This window comes from Salvelinus namaycush, chromosome 36, assembly GCF_016432855.1.
Source record: "Salvelinus namaycush isolate Seneca chromosome 36, SaNama_1.0, whole genome shotgun sequence".
Lineage (NCBI taxonomy): Eukaryota > Metazoa > Chordata > Actinopteri > Salmoniformes > Salmonidae > Salvelinus > Salvelinus namaycush.
In genome coordinates this window covers 26,458,452-26,474,899 of record NC_052342.1, presented here as the reverse complement: position 1 = coordinate 26,474,899, position 16,448 = coordinate 26,458,452, and the positions used below count along the sequence as shown (strand labels likewise).

The 16,448-nt window shown below is 44.4% G+C and overlaps 1 protein-coding gene across 1 annotated transcript in view; it reads left to right on the top strand.

Annotated features, from left to right (window-relative positions):
• LOC120030525 (CD276 antigen homolog) overlaps window positions 1–9,665 on the top strand; it is a 29,330-nt gene extending 19,665 nt beyond the window's left edge. Inside the window, exons 6-7 of the mRNA XM_038975933.1 lie at window positions 8,596–8,849; window positions 9,582–9,665. Of these exons, the coding sequence (XP_038831861.1) occupies window positions 8,596–8,849; window positions 9,582–9,665 (338 nt within the window). The remainder of the gene's footprint in view (window positions 1–8,595; window positions 8,850–9,581) is intronic.
• Window positions 9,666–16,448: the final 6,783 nt, after the last annotated feature.

Below are 16,448 nucleotides of genomic sequence, written 5' to 3'. Positions count from 1 at the left end.
TTCTTTCCGTGTGTAAATGTTTAAGTCTCAATGCACATCATATAGTGAAAGGACCAGCTATTTCAGTCCATGTTTTTTGTTGCAGGCCATCTAATAATAAGGTCAGGTAAAACTGTATTTGAACTGACATTTCACCATCTGACATAATGGTAGGTAGCCATTTTAGAGTTTGTATGGACTATTTTGTCATGGTTTTTCCATTTCTAATCCATACTGAACGAACAGCTGTTTGGGAGCCGAATGAACGTCTCTTTAAGGTGAACGGAGACAAATGTTCCGGCTCACAGAAGACTGAAGGACCATCACTACACAACAGAGAAAACGGGAAAATTACCATATTTTATCATATAAATGAAAAAACAATTATAGAGTGAATAATAAGTAGTTATTATTTATAATGTATTAATGATACCAATCAGGAAGTGTGCAATGGGGTAAATGCAGATGGACCAACCCCAGGCTTCTGGACCTTTTCAGACCTTTTCTGATTAGATGTTCAGGAGTAGAAGGGGTAGAAGCTGTTAAGAAGCCTCTTGGACCTCCACACGGTCAGGTCTCTGATCTCCTCCCCAAACGTGAAACATTTAAAAACTAAACACTAACTAGTTTCATCTAGGAGTATAATATGGTTGACATCACTGGACTGGTGGAAGCTACTATGTAGTCAAGTCCTCTGTGTCCCCTATTGACCGTGTAGACAAGTGGTCCCCTATTGGCCGTGTAGACCAGTGGTCCCCTATTGACCGTGTAGACCCGTGGTCCCCTATTGACCGTGTAGACCAGTGGTCCCCTATTGGCCGTGTAGACCGGTGGTCCCCTATTGGCCGTGTAGACCGGTGGTCCCCTATTGGCCGTGTAGACCAGTGGTCCCCTATTGACCCGTGGTCCCCTATTGACCGTGTAGACCGGTGGTCCCCTATTGGCCGTGTAGACCGGTGGTCCCCTATTGACCGTGTAGACCAGTGGTCCCCTATTGGCCGTGTAGATCAGTGGTCCCCTATTGACCGTGTAGACCAGTGGTCCCCTATTGGCCGTGTAGACCAGCGGTCCCCTATTGGCCGTGTAGACCAGTGGTCCCCTATTGACCAGTGGTCCCCTATTGGCCGTGTAGACCCGTGGTCCCCTATTGACCAGTGGTCCCCTATTGACCAGTGGTCCCCTATTGGCCGTGTAGACCCGTGGTCCCCTATTGACCGTGTAGACCGGTGGTCCCCTATTGACCGTGTAGACCGGTGGTCCCCTATTGACCGTGTAGACCAGTGGTCCTCTATTGACCGTGTAGACCGGTGGTCCCCTATTGACCGTGTAGACCAGTGGTCCCCTATTGACCGTGTAGACCAGTGGTCCCCTATTGGCCGTGTAGACCAGTGGTCCCCTATTGACCGTGTAGACCGGTGGTCCCCTATTGACCGTGTAGACCAGTGGTCCCCTATTGACCGTGTAGACCAGTGGTCCCCTATTGACCGTGTAGACCAGTGGTCCCCTATTGACCGTGTAGACCAGTGGTCCCCTATTGACCCCTATTGACCGTGTAGACCAGTCCCTCCCAGAGAAAGTCAAATATTCTTCCATATTAAAAAGACAAATCGCTATTAATAACAAATGCAAGTTTATATAAACACTGTATTCATTCATTACAGCTACAGTGCTGGTTGTAGTCATTCATTACAGCTGCAGTGCCGGTTGTATTCATTCATTACAGCTGCAGTGCCGGTTGTAGCGTGAGTGGAAGTAGGGAGAACACACATTTTATGTCTTATAAAAGTGTTGAACTAAGAGTTGACAGTACTGAATAACAACAACCATTAATTTACTTGTAAAAACAGCAGCTCTTTGCTCTATTCGTTGAGTCTCTCGCCAGTCATGGTTTTGAAATCTCACAGAATTTGCTGCGTGTTAGAGACTTTGTTTAACAGCCTATGGCATGAAGAAACCATGCAGACATTGATCTGAGCTATCTGATTGGCCAGCGGTAGGCCTAAAGGTGCACTTGATTTGCTCTCTGGGCCTGCCGGGCAGGCAGAATTCTACCTTCAGACATACAGTTGAAGTCTGAAGTTAACATACACCTTAGCCAAATACATTTGAACTCAGTTTTTCACAATTCCTGACATTTATTTGTTGTAAAAATTCCCTGTTTTGGGTCAGTTAGGATCACCACTTTATTGTGCAGAGTGATTTATTTCAGATTTTATTTATTTCATCACATTCCCAGTGGGTCAGAAGTTGACATACACTCAATTAGTATTTGGTAGCATTGCCTTTCAATTGTTTAACTTGGGTCAAATGTTTCGGGTAGCCTTCCACAATAAGTTGGGTGAATTTTGGCCCATTCCTCCTGACGGAGCTGGTGTAACTGAGTCAGGTTTGTAGGCCTCCTTGCTCGCACACGCTTTTTCAGTTCTGCCCACAAATTTTCTATAGGATTGAGGTCAGGGCTTTGTGATGGCCACTCCAATACCTTGACTTTGTTGTCCTTAAGCCATTTTGCCACAACTTTGGAAGTAGGCTTGGGGTCATTATTCGTTTGGAAGACCCATTTGTGACCAAGCTTTAACTTCCTGACTGATGTCTTGAGATGTTGCTTCAATATATCCACATCATTTTCAATCCTCATGATGACATCTATTCTTCGGCTTGCAAGCCTCCCCCTTTTTCCTCCAAACATAACGATGGTCATTATGGCCAAACAGTTCTATTTTTGTTTCATCAGACCAGAGGACATTTCTCCAAAAAGTACGATCTTTGTCCCCATGTGCAGTTACAAACCGTAGTCTGGCTTTTTTATGGCAGTTTTGGAGCAGTGGCTTCTTCCTTGCTGAGCGGCTTTTCAGGTTATGTCGTTATAGGACTCGTTTTACTGTGGAAATAGATACTTTTGTACCTGTTTCCTCCAGCATCTTCACAAGGTCGTTTGCTGTTGTTCTGGGATTGATTTTAACTTTTCGCACCAAAGTACGTTCATCTCTAGGAGACAGAATGAGTCTCCTTCCTAAGCGGTATGACGGCTGCGTGGTCCCATGGTGTTTATACTTGCGTACTATTATTTGTACAGATGAACGTGGTACCTTCAGGTGTTTGGAAATTGCTCCCAAGGATGAACCAGACTTTTTTTCCTGAGGTCTTGGCTGATTTCTTTAGATTTTCCCATGATGTCAAGCAAAGAGACACTGATTTTGAAGGTAGGCATTGAAATACATCCACAGGTACACCTCCAATTGACTCAAATGATGTCAATTAGCCTATCAGAAGCTTCTAAAGCCATGACATTTTCTGGAATGTTTAAAGACACAGTCAACTTAGTGTATGTAAACTTCTGACCCACTGGAATTGTGATACAGTGAATTATAAGTGAAATAATCTGTCTGTAAACAATTGTTGGAAAAATTACTTGTGTTATGCACAAAGTAGATGTCCTAATTGACTTGCCAAAACTATAGTTTGTTTTGGCTTGGGGGCGCTATTTTCACATCCGGATGAATAGTGTGCCCAAAGTAAACTGCCTGCTACTCAGGTCCAGAAGCTAGAATATGCATATAATTGGTATTTGGATAGAAAACACTCTAAAGTTTCTAAAACTGTTTGAATAAAGTCTGAGTATAACAGAACTCATTTGGCAGGAGAAACCCTGAGCACAATCCATCCAGGGAATATTTTTTTGAGGTCAATCTGTTTTCCATTGGTTTTCTATGGCAAGGCTGTTTCAATAGAAATATGCGTGCAGTTCCTATAGCTTCCACTAGATGTCAGTCTTTAGAAATTGGTTGATGTTTTTCTTTAGAGACATGAAGAAGTAGCCCTGTTATTTTCCTGTGTCACTCCAGGTGCACTCTTTTGGTGCCCGCGACCTGGAACGTGCGTTTTCGTCCGGTATTGAACACAGTATATCCCGTCTTAAATTTGATCGATTATTAAAATACCTAAAGTTGTATTAGGAAAGTTGTTTGAAATGTTAGGACAAAGATTACAGGTAACTTATGAGATATTTTGTAGTCATGTAACGTGAGTTGGAACCGGTGTTTTTCTGGATCAAACGCGCCAAATAAATGGACATTTTGGATATATAACGACAGAATTAATTGAACAAAAGGACCATTTGTGATGTTTATGGGACATATTGGAGTGCCAACAGAAGAAGCTCGTCAAAGGTAAGGCATGAATTATATCTTTATTTCTGAGTTTTGTGTCGCGCTTGGCGGGTTGAATTATGATTGTCTGTGTTGGTTTGATGGGGTGCTGTCCTCAGATAATAGCATGGTTTGCTTTCGCCGTAAAGCCCTTTTAAAATCAGACACTGCGGCTGGATTAACAACAAGTGTAGCTTGAATTTGGAGTATTGCATGTGTGATTTCATGAAAGTTTAATATTTATAGTAATTTAATTTGAATTTGGCGCTCTGCAATTTCACCGGATGTTGTCAAATCGATCCCGCTAAAGGGATTTGATCCATAAGAAGTTTTTCGCCGAACAATTTCTTTGTTTAAGAACAATTTCGCCGAAAGGTGACTAGTTTGCATCCCTGCTACACGACAAGAAGTATATTAAGGCTCAGTGTATCGTTAGAATCACAGGATCCTATCTGATGGTTTTGGGAAACCGGGCTCTAACACGGAACCCAAACCGGCTGCGCGCGTGCGCCATAGTGCATAAATGTATTTTTTCCCCCTACACCAAACGCGATCACGACACGCAGGTTAAAATATCAAACAAACTCTGAACCAATTACATTAATTTGGGGACAGGTCGAAAAGCAGTAAACATTTAACGTTATGGCAATTTAGCTAGTTAGCTTGCACTTGCTAGCTAATTTGTCCTATTTAGCTAGCTTGCTGTTGCTAGCTAATTTGTCCTGGGATATAACATTAAACATTGAGTTGTTATTTTACCTGAAATGCACAAGGTCCTCTACTCCTCCAATTAATCCACACATAAAACGGTCAACCGAATCATCTCTCCTCCTTTCAGACCTTTTCTTCTCTTGACTTTATATTGCGATTGGCAACTTTCATTAATTAGGTGCATTACTGCCACTGACCTCTGTCTTTCAGTCACTCACGTGGGTATAACCAATGAGGAGATGGCACGTGGGTACCTGCTTCTATAAACCAATGAGGACTTGCAGCGCAATCTGCGTCACAAATAGAACTGACTTCTATTTTAGCCCTTGGCAACACAGACGCTTGTTGATGCCGTAACTGAATTATTTTATTTTTTACAAAATGTATTTTGTAACGCTCGCGCACACGACGCGAGCGGTGTAGTCAGGGTACTGCTCACCAGTCTTGGATACAGACAGTACTGCTCACCAGTCTTGGATACAGACAGTACTGCTCACCAGTCTTGGATACAGACAGTACTGCTCACCAGTCTTGGATACAGACAGTACTGCTCACCAGTCTTGGATACAGACAGTACTGCTCCAAACACGCATCAGTCGTTCGCTTACATCCAGTAGTGATCCAAAGCAGCCCCCCCCCCCAACTTTTCTCATCGGATCTACACGAATCACGGTGAATTTCGCCATAAGGTGACTAGTTTGTGTACACGACAAGAAGCATCTTAAGGCTCAGTGTATCGTTAGAATCACAGGATCCTATCTGATGGTTTTGGGAAACCGGGACCCAACCCTGTTCCATTCTACAGATCCTGTGTATTAGAAAGTAACGTTACAAATGCAAAACCCACATTATCACTAGCTAGTAAACGTACTTACCGCCTGTGTCACTTGATGTTGATGATATACTAATGATGTACATTAAAAGTGTCCACAACCCGCAGACCGAATAAGTCTTCATATTGTCCCGTTAAAGACAGAAGTTATGTAGAACTATAGGATCATGTCAATCTATCTGCGACAGGATACAGTGACTTGAAACCGCAGAGCTGCTGCAATACACTCTCTATAGCAGCCCCTCCCCTCCCAAGTATCCTCCTCTTTACACTCTCTATAGCAGCCCCTCCCCTCCCAAGTATCCTCCTCTTTACACACTCTCTATAGCAAGCATGTATTGTCCACTAAAGAAAGTCACCTACACCCAAGCGGCACCTCCTGCTACAAACACAAACCACGAGAGTTAAACCGCTGAGCTGCTTGTTTCTTGTTCCTTGTTTCTCGCTGCTTCAAACACACTGTGCCCTCAACCTGCGGTAACCGCCCCTTTTAGCCCAAACTCGCCAATCACCGCCAATAACACGACTTTTGGGCTTTTCAACACCCTAAAATTCAACACCCTAAAATTCAACACCCTAAAATTCAACACCCTAAAATTGCCACTCTCTATGCTTTGCCGAAATTACACAAGAATGTTACAAAACCTTCAGGGCGCCATATTGTAGCGGGGATTGATGCAGTAAGGCCCCTCTATCGACTTTTGTTGACTTTTTTATTAGACCACTCACAGAACAGCTCCCCTCCTTTGTAAAGGACACCAGCAGTATGGTCTCAGAACAGCTCCCCTCCTCCTAAAGGACACCAGCAGTATGGTCTCAGAACAGCTCCCCTCCTTTGTAAAGGAAACCAACAGTAAGGTCTCAGAACAGCTCCCCTCCTTTGTAAAGGACACCAGCAGTATGGTCTCAGAACAGCTCCCCTCCTAAAGGACACCAGCAGTATGGTCTCAGAACAGCTCCCCTCATTTGTAAAGGACACCAGCAGTATGGTCTCAGAACAGCTCCCCTCATTTGTAAAGGACACCAGCAGTATGGTCTCAGAACAGCTCCCCTCATTTGTAAAGGACACCAGCAGTATGGTCTCAGAACAGCTCCCCTCCTTTGTAAAGGACACCAGCAGTATGGTCTCAGAACAGCTCCCCTCCTAAAGGACACGAGCAGTAAGGTCTCAGAACAGCTCCCCTCCTTTGTAAAGGACACCAGCAGTATGATCTCAGAACAGCTGATTAAGGACCAAGTAACTGAGGAATGTAACAGTTTTTCTGATTTCTGATTTTGGGAATAAGATAGTAACGTTACAACTGCAAAACCCACATTATCACTAGATAGCAAACGTACTTACCGCCTGTGTTTCTTGATGTTGATGATATACTAATGATGTACATTAAAAGTGAACACAACCCGCAGACCGAATAAGTCTCCATATTGTCCCGTTAAAGACAGAAATTATGTAGAACTATAGGATCATGTCAATCTATCTGCGACAGGATACAGTGATCTGAAACCGCTGAGCTACTGCAACACACTGCCTCGCCCTAAAAAACACACACTGCCTCGCCCTAAAAAACACACACTGCCTCGCCCTAAAAAACACACACTGCCTCGCCCTAAAAAACACACACTGCCTCGCCCTAAAAACACACACTGCCTCGCCCTAAAAAACACTGCCACCCCCTTCACAAGTATCCTCCTCTCTGCTGAAAGTCGCATAGCATCAAACTCGCCACCGGAACCACTCGATGTGACTGATCACCGCCCAGCGGTCAGTACTGACTGGGAAGCGGTGTTTCACCGCGTGTTAGTAGTGTTCACGAAGGGAGACAATAACTATACTGCTCTCTCAACACACACACACACACCACCAGCCTGTCAAATCCAATCAACTTGTATTGGTCACATACACATGGTTGTCAGGGTGGGTATAATTGGTGGAACGTTCCTATAGGAATCTGTTCCAAAAACGCGGTAAATAACAAGGTTGTATAGCGGCGCAATAAGATACCGGGCAGGAAGTGGCCTATGTATTTCCGTTTTTTTACTCACCACATTTATTCCGAAACAAGTCTGTCTTCATTCTGGTAGCCTCCACCGTGTCTCGTTCGTTGTTTTAGTTATTTTTTCCAGTGTGTCGGCATTCGGCAGGTGAACTCTACTGCGCCTCTATTCGGCTCTCTCTATGGTTAACATGTAACTTAACTAATGACTACTAGCTCCAATATTTTATTTGCTCGGTGACTTGTACACAATTGTTACCGATGACACGGTATATATCAGCCTACTCGTAATCCAGAAGCATACATTGTATTTTGCCAAGTTCTCCTGTGTGAATTCTGTTTCCCAAATATAGCAGGTAACTTGTGTCGATGTTGTTGAGTTCAACAGTCTCCAGTCTACCAACTGATCTCTGAAATAACTATTTAAAATCAGTCTGTCCTGACTCAGATCAACAGTCTCCAGTCTACCAACTGGTCTCTGTTATAACTATTTAAATCAGTCTGTCCTGACTCAGCTCAACAGTCTCCAGTCTACCAACTGGTCTCTGTTATAACTATTTAAAATCAGTCTGTCCTGACTCAGATCAGCAGTCTCCAGTCTACCAACTGGTCTCTGAAATAACTATTTAAAATCAGTCTGTCCTGACTCAGATCAGCAGTCTCCAGTCTACCAACTGGTCTCTGAAATAACTATTTAAAATCAGTCTGTCCTGACTCAGCTCAGCAGTCTCCAGTCTACCAACTGGTCTCTGTAATAACTATTTAAATCAGTCTGTCCTGACTCAGATCAACAGTCTCTCCAGTCTACCAACTGGTCTCTGTAACTTCATCTTTGTCTCTGTGGTGTACAGTCTTCAGGTGATGATGGGGGTATTGAATCATCTCTCTACTCTCCTTCTCTCTCTCCTCCCTCCTGCTCTCTCTCATGTAGTGGAAAAGTTCAGTGATGTTACAGACTGTGAGAAGTTCTTCCTGGGGGGGACAACTCCAAATCTCCCAGGTATTTTGGTTGGTGGGACAGTCCAGGACCAGAACCGCTACAAGCCGATCTGCCAGAAGTACAACAACATCTACAGGTTTGCAACTCTCTACGACACGACCAACAGGATCCCTGTGTTCTCAGCCTACACCTTCACTGGTTATACAACGGGTCGACCAGATGATCCCTGGATGATCGAGCCCCAGGTAGGACTAATGTTTTGTCATATAACATAACATGATTTGTTTACTGCTGTATATCACAGACAGTTATGAGCTGACAAGGTACAACTCTGTCGTTCTGCCCCTGAACAAGGCAGTTAACCTACTGTTCCCCTGAACAAGGCAGTTAACCCACTGTTCCCCTGAACAAGGCAGTTAACCCACTGTTCCCCTGAACAAGGCAGTTAACCCACTGTTCCCCTGAACAAGGCAGTTAACCCACTGTTCCCCTGAACAAGGCAGTTAACCTACTGTTCCCCTGAACAAGGCAGTTAACCCACTGTTCCCCTGAACAAGGCAGTTAACCCACTGTTCCCCTGAACAAGGCAGTTAACCCACTGTTCCCCTGAACAAGGCAGTTAACCCACTGTTCCCCTGAACAAGGCAGTTAACCCACTGTTCCCCTGAACAAGGCAGTTAACCCACTGTTCCCCTGAACAAGGCAGTTAACCCACTGTTCCCCTGAACAAGGCAGTTAACCCACTGTTCCCCGGCCCTCATTGAAAATAAGAATTTGGTCTTAAACTGACTTGCCTGGTTAAATAAAGGTTAAATAAATGTTAACAGAATATAGAACTACCATTATGGAGGATATAGAGACTTGATTGTCTTGATTGTGGATTGTGACCCCCCTAGAAAACAGGGTTTATTTGACAGGAAATAGAGGGTTTACTGAACAGAACTAGTGAATGACTGTATGGCTGTTGTTTCCTGCAGCTCAACGGGGAAAACAACATCCCTGAAATGGAGAATGACAGTAAAGAGATTGAATACCAACACCAGGGAAAACAGCAGCCCTGAAATGGAGAATGACAGTGAAGAGATTGAATACCAACACCAGGGAAAACAGCAGCCCTGAAATGGAGAATGACAGTAAAGAGATTGAATACCAACACCAGGGAAAACAGCCCTGAAATGGAGAATGACAGTAAAGAGATTGAATACCAACACCAGGGAAAACAGCCCTGAAATGGAGAATGACAGTAAAGAGATTGAATACCAACACCAGGGAAAACAGCCCTGAAATGGAGAATGACAGTAAAGAGATTGAATACCAACACCAGGGAAAACAGCCCTGAAATGGAGAATGACAGTAAAGAGATTGAATACCAACACCAGGGAAAACAGCCCTGAAATGGAGAATGACAGTAAAGAGATTGAATACCAACACCAGGGAAAACAGCCCTGAAATGGAGAATGACAGTAAAGAGATTGAATACCAACACCAGGGAAAACAACAGCCCTGAAATGGAGAATGACAGTAAAGAGATTGAATACCAACACCAGGGAAAACAGCCCTGAAATGGAGAATGACAGTAAAGAGATTGAATACCAACACCAGGGAAAACAACAGCCCTGAAATGCAGAATGACAATAAAGAGATTGAATACCAACACCAGGCTGGAGACAACGACTATAATAAATCAATACCAAATAAAGCGGTGAACAGAGGTCACCTCTTCCCAAGTTCATATGCTCATGACCTTGATACTCAGAAGTCCACCTTTACCCTGACCAACATCGTTCCCCAGGTGGTGTCCTTCAACGGGAGCAGCTGGAATGATATGGAGGAAAATGTCAGAAAAATGATATGGAGCACAAAGTCAAAACGACTCTTAATCTCTCTGAAGCTTAACTGTAAGGATGCTAACGACCAGATAAAAGCACTGTAAGGATGCTAACGACCAGATAAAAGCACTGTAAGGATGCTAACGACCAGATAAAAGCACTGTAAGGATGCTAACGACCAGATAAAAGCACTGTAAGGATGCTAACGACCAGATAAAAGCACTGTAAGGATGCTAACGACCAGATAAAAGCACTGTAAGGATGCTAACGACCAGATAAAAGCACTGTAAGGATGCTAACGACCAGATAAAAGCACTGTAAGGATGCTAACGACCAGATAAAAGCACTGTAAGGATTCTAACGACCAGATAAAAGCACTGTAAGGATGCTAACGACCAGATAAAAGCACTGTAAGGATGCTAACGACCAGATAAAAGCACTGTAAGGATGCTAACGACCAGATAAAAGCACTGTAAGGATGCTAACGACCAGATAAAAGCACTGTAAGGATGCTAACGACCAGATAAAAGCACTGTAAGGATGCTAACGACCAGATAAAAGCACTGTAAGGATGCTAACGACCAGATAAAAGCACTGTAAGGATGCTAACGACCAGATAAAAGCACTGTAAGGATGCTAACGACCAGATAAAAGCACTGTAAGGATGCTAACGAGCAGATAAAAGCACTGTAAGGATGCTAACGAGCAGATAAAAGCACTGTAAGGATGCTAACGAGCAGATAAAAGCACTGTAAGGATGCTAACGAGCAGATAAAAGCACTGTAAGGATGCTAACGAGCAGATAAAAGCACTGTAAGGATGCTAACGACCAGATAAAAGCACTGTAAGGATGCTAACGACCAGATAAAAGAACTGTAAGGATGCTAACGACCAGATAAAAGAACTGTAAGGATGCTAACGACCAGATAGAAGCCTATGTGGTGACTGGAGCAGTTCCTAACATCAACAACACACTGAACCACAGAGGGAACATCCCAGAGCTCCTGTGGACAGTCTACTGCTGTTACAACGAAAAGATCAAAAAGTGGATGGCTGAAGCACACTGGAGGAGGAACCAAGAGGAACAGAACAAACAAGTATTGAACCCCCAATCAGGGCTGTATGACATGTTGGAACTATTCAGTTGATGTCCAGCTGTTCCCAGATCAGTGTCGAAAAGGTGATACTCCGAGAGCGCTTCTCGTAAAGGATCGGGATGTACGTGATCATTGTGTCTATGATGATGACTGTGTCTCTGTTGGGGTCAAAGGTTATTACCTACCTGTTGTATTTGTTTCTGTGCTGGTGATGATGATGTAGTGACATAACCACCAGGAACCTGTGACATCATCAGGTCAAGCAGGTAATAATGGACCTGGTTTAGTCTGACCTGAGTTTCACGCTGTGATCAACATTCACTATTAATGACAATACTTTCTGAACTATCAGCACAGTAGACTACTGACCTGACCTGCTTTAGTAGACTACTGACCTGCTTTAGTAGACTACTGACCTGACCTGCTTTAGTAGACTACTGACCTGACCTGCTTTAGTAGACTACTGACCTGCTTTAGTAGACTACTGAAATGCTTTAGAAGACTACTGACCTGACCTGCTTTAGTAGACTACTGACCTGACCTGCTTTAGTAGACTACTGACCTGACCTGCTTTAGTAGACTACTGACCTGCTTTAGTAGACTACTGACCTGCTTTAGTAGACTACTGACCTGCTTTAGTAGACTACTGACCTGACCTGCTTTAGTAGACTACTGACCTGACCTGCTTTAGTAGACTACTGTTTTGAACTGCTTTAGTAGACTACTGACCTGACCTGCTTTAGTAAACTACTGACCTGACCTGCTTTAGAAGACTACTGACCTGCTTTAGAAGACTACTGACCTGACCTGCTTTAGTAGACTACTGACCTGACCTGCTTTAGTAGACTACTGACCTGACCTGCTGTAGTAATCTACTGACCTGACCTGCTTTAGTAGACTACTGACCTGACCTGCTTTAGTAGACTACTGACCTGACCTGCTTTAGAAGACTACTGACCTGACCTGCTTTAGTAGACTACTGGCCTGACCTGCTTTAGTAGACTACTGTTTTGACCTGCTTTAGTAGACTACTGACCTGACCTGCTTTAGTAGACTACTGTACTGACCTGCTTTAGTAGACTACTGACCTGACCTGCTGTAGTAGACTACTGATCTGACCTGCTTTAGTAGACTACTGACCTGACCTGCTTTAGTAGACTACTGACCTGCTTTAGTAGACTACTGACCTGACCTGCTTTAGTAGACTACTGACCTGACCTGCTGTAGTAGACTACTGACTTGCTTTAGTAGAGTTCTGTACTGACCTGTTTTAGTAGACTACTGTACTGACCTGCTTTAGTAGACTACTGACCTGACCTGCTTTTGTTGACTACTGAGCTGACCTGCTGTAGTAGACTACTGACCTGACCTGCTTTAGTAGACTACTGGCCTGACCTGCTTTAGTAGACTGCTGACCTGACCTGCTTTAGTAGACTACTCACCTGACCTGCTTTAGTAGACTACTGGCCTGACCTGCTTTAGTAGACTACTGGCCTGACCTGCTTTAGTAGACTACTGACCTGACCTGCTTTAGTAGACTACTGACCTGACCTGCTTCAGTAGACTACTGTACTGACCTGCTTTAGTAGACTACTGACCTGACCTGCTTTAGTAGACTACTGTACTGGCCTGCTTTAGTAGACTACTGACCTGACCTGCTATAGTAGACTACTGACCTGACCTGCTGTAGTAGACTACTGACCTGACCTGCTTTAGTAGACTACTGACCTGACCTGCTTTAGTAGACTACTGACCTGACTTGCTTTAGTAGACTACTGACCTGACCTGCTATAGTAGACTACTGACCTGACCTGCTGTAGTAGACTACTGACCTGACCTGCTTTAGTAGACTACTGACCTGACCTGCTTTAGTACACTACTGACCTGACTTGCTTTAGTAGACTACTGGCCTGACCTGCTGTAGTAGACTACTGGCCTGACCTGCTGTAGTAGACTACTGACCTGACCTGCTTTAGTAGACTACTGACCTGACCTGCTTTAGTAGACTACTGACCTGACCTGCTGTTGTAGACTACTGACCTGACCTGCTTTGGTAGACTACTGACCTGACCTGCTTTAGTAGACTACTGACCTGACCTGATTTAGTAGACTACTTTACTGACCTGCTTTAGTAGACTACTGACCTGAACTACTTTTTTTGACTACTGTACTGACCTGTTTAGTAGACTACTGACCTGCTTTAGTAGACTACTGACCTGACCTGCTTTAGTAGACTACTGTACTGACCTGCTTTAGTAGACTACTGACCTGACCTGCTTTAGTAGACTACTGAGCTGACCTGCTGTAGTAGACTGCTGGCTGATCTGCTTTAGTAGACTCCTGACCTGACCTGCTTTAGTAGACTACTGACCTGACCTGCTTTAGTAGACTACTGGCCTGACCTGCTTTAGTAGACTACTGACCTGCTATAGTAGACTACTGACCTGACCTGCTTCAGTAGACTACTGTACTGACCTGCTTTAGTAGACTTCTGACCTGACCTGCTTTAGTAGACTACTGACCTGACCTGCTGTAGTAGACTACTGACCTGACCTGCTTTAGTAGACTACTGACCTGACTTTCTTTAGTAGACTACTGACCTGACCTGATTTAGTAGACTACTGACCTCACCTGCTTTAGTAGACTACTGACCTGACCTGCTTTAGTAGACTACTGACCTGACCTGCTTTAGTAGACTACTGACCTGACCTGCTGTAGTAGACTACTGACCTGACCTGCTTTAGTAGACTACTGACCTGACTTGCTGTAGTAGACTACTGACCTGACCTGCTTTAGTAGACTACTAACCTGACCTACTGTAGTAGACTACTGACCTGACCTGCTTTAGTAGACTATTGACCTGACTTTCTTTAGTAGACTACTGACCTGACCTGCTTTAATAGACTACTGACCTGACCTGCTTTAGTAGACTACTGACCTGCTTTAGTAGACTACTGACCTGACCTGCTGTAGTAGACTACTGACCTGACCTGCTGTAGTAGACTACTGACCTGACCTGCTGTAGTAGACTACTGACCTGACCTGCTTTAGTAGACTACTGACCTGACCTGCTTTAGTAGACTACTGACCTGCTTTAGTAGACTACTGACCTGCTTTAGTAGACTACTGACCTGACCTGCTGTAGTAGACTACTGACCTGACCTGCTGTAGTAGACTACTGACCTGACCTACTTTAGTAGACTACTGACCTGACCTGCTTTAGTAGACTACTGACCTGACCTGCTTTAGTAGACTACTGACCTGACCTGCTGTAGTAGACTACTGACCTGACCTGCTGTAGTAGACTACTGACCTGACCTGCTGTAGTAGACTACTGACCTGACCTACTTTAGTAGACTACTGACCTGACCTGCTTTAGTAGACTACTGACCTGACCTGCTGTAGTAGACTACTGACCTGACCTGCTGTAGTAGACTACTGACCTGACCTGCTGTAGTAGACTACTGACCTGACCTGCTGTAGTAGACTACTGACCTGACCTGCTGTAGTAGACTACTGACCTGACCTACTTTAGTAGACTACTGACCTGACCTGCTTTAGTAGACTACTGACCTGACCTGCTGTAGTAGACTACTGACCTGCTTTAGTAGACTACTGACCTGACCTGCTGTAGTAGACTGCTGACCTGACCTGCTTTAGTAGACTACTGACCTGACCTGCTTTAGTAGACTACTGACCTGCTTTAGTAGACTACTGACCTGACCTGCTGTAGTAGACTACTGACCTGACCTGCTGTAGTCGACTACTGACCTGACCTGCTGTAGTAGACTATTGACCATACCTGCTGTAGTAGAACTACTGACCTGACCTGCTGTAGTAGACTACTGACCTGACCTGCTTTAGTAGATTACTGTACTGACCTGCTGTAGTAGACTACTGACCTGACCTGCTGTAGTAGACTACTGACCTGACCTGCTGTAGTAGACTACTGACCTGACCTGCTTTAGTAGACTACTGACCTGACCTGCTTTAGTAGACTACTGACCTGACCTACTTTTGTTGACTACTGTACTGACCTGCTTTAGTAGACTACTGACCTGACCTGCTTTAGTAGACTACTGTACTGACCTGCTTTAGTAGACTACTGACCTGACCTGCTTTAGTAGACTACTGAGCTGACCTGCTGTAGTAGACTACTGGCCTGACCTGCTTTAGTAGACTGCTGACCTGACCTGCTTTAGTAGACTACTGACCTGACCTGCTTTAGTAGACTACTAGCCTGACCTGCTTAAGTAGACTACTGGCCTGACCTGCTTTAGTAGACTACTGGCCTGACCTGCTTTAGTAGACTACTGGCCTGACCTGCTGTAGTAGACTACTGACCTGACCTGCTTTAGTAGACTACTGGCCTGACCTGCTGTAGTAGACTACTGACCTGACCTGCTTTAGTAGACTACTGACCTGACCTGCTGTAGTAGACTACTGACCTGCTTTAGTAGACTACTGACCTGACCTGCTTTAGTAGACTACTGACCTGACCTGCTTTAGTAGACTACTGACCTGACCTGCTTTAGTAAACTACTGACCTGACCTGCTTTAGTAGACTACTGACCTGACCTGCTTTAGAAGACTACTGTACTGACCTGCTGTAGTAGACTACTGACCTGACCTGCTGTAGTAGACTACTGACCTGACCTGCTGTAGCAGACTACTGACCTGACCTGCTGTAGTAGACTACTGACCTGACCTACTTTAGTAGACTACTGACCTGACCTGCTTTAGTAGACTACTGACCTGACCTGCTGTAGTAGACTACTGACCTGCTTTAGTAGACTACTGACCTGACCTGCTGTAGTAGACTACTGACCTGACCTGCTTTAGTAGACTACTGACCTGACCTGCTTTAGTAGACTACTGACCTGCTTTAGTAGACTACTGACCTGACCTGCTGTAGTAG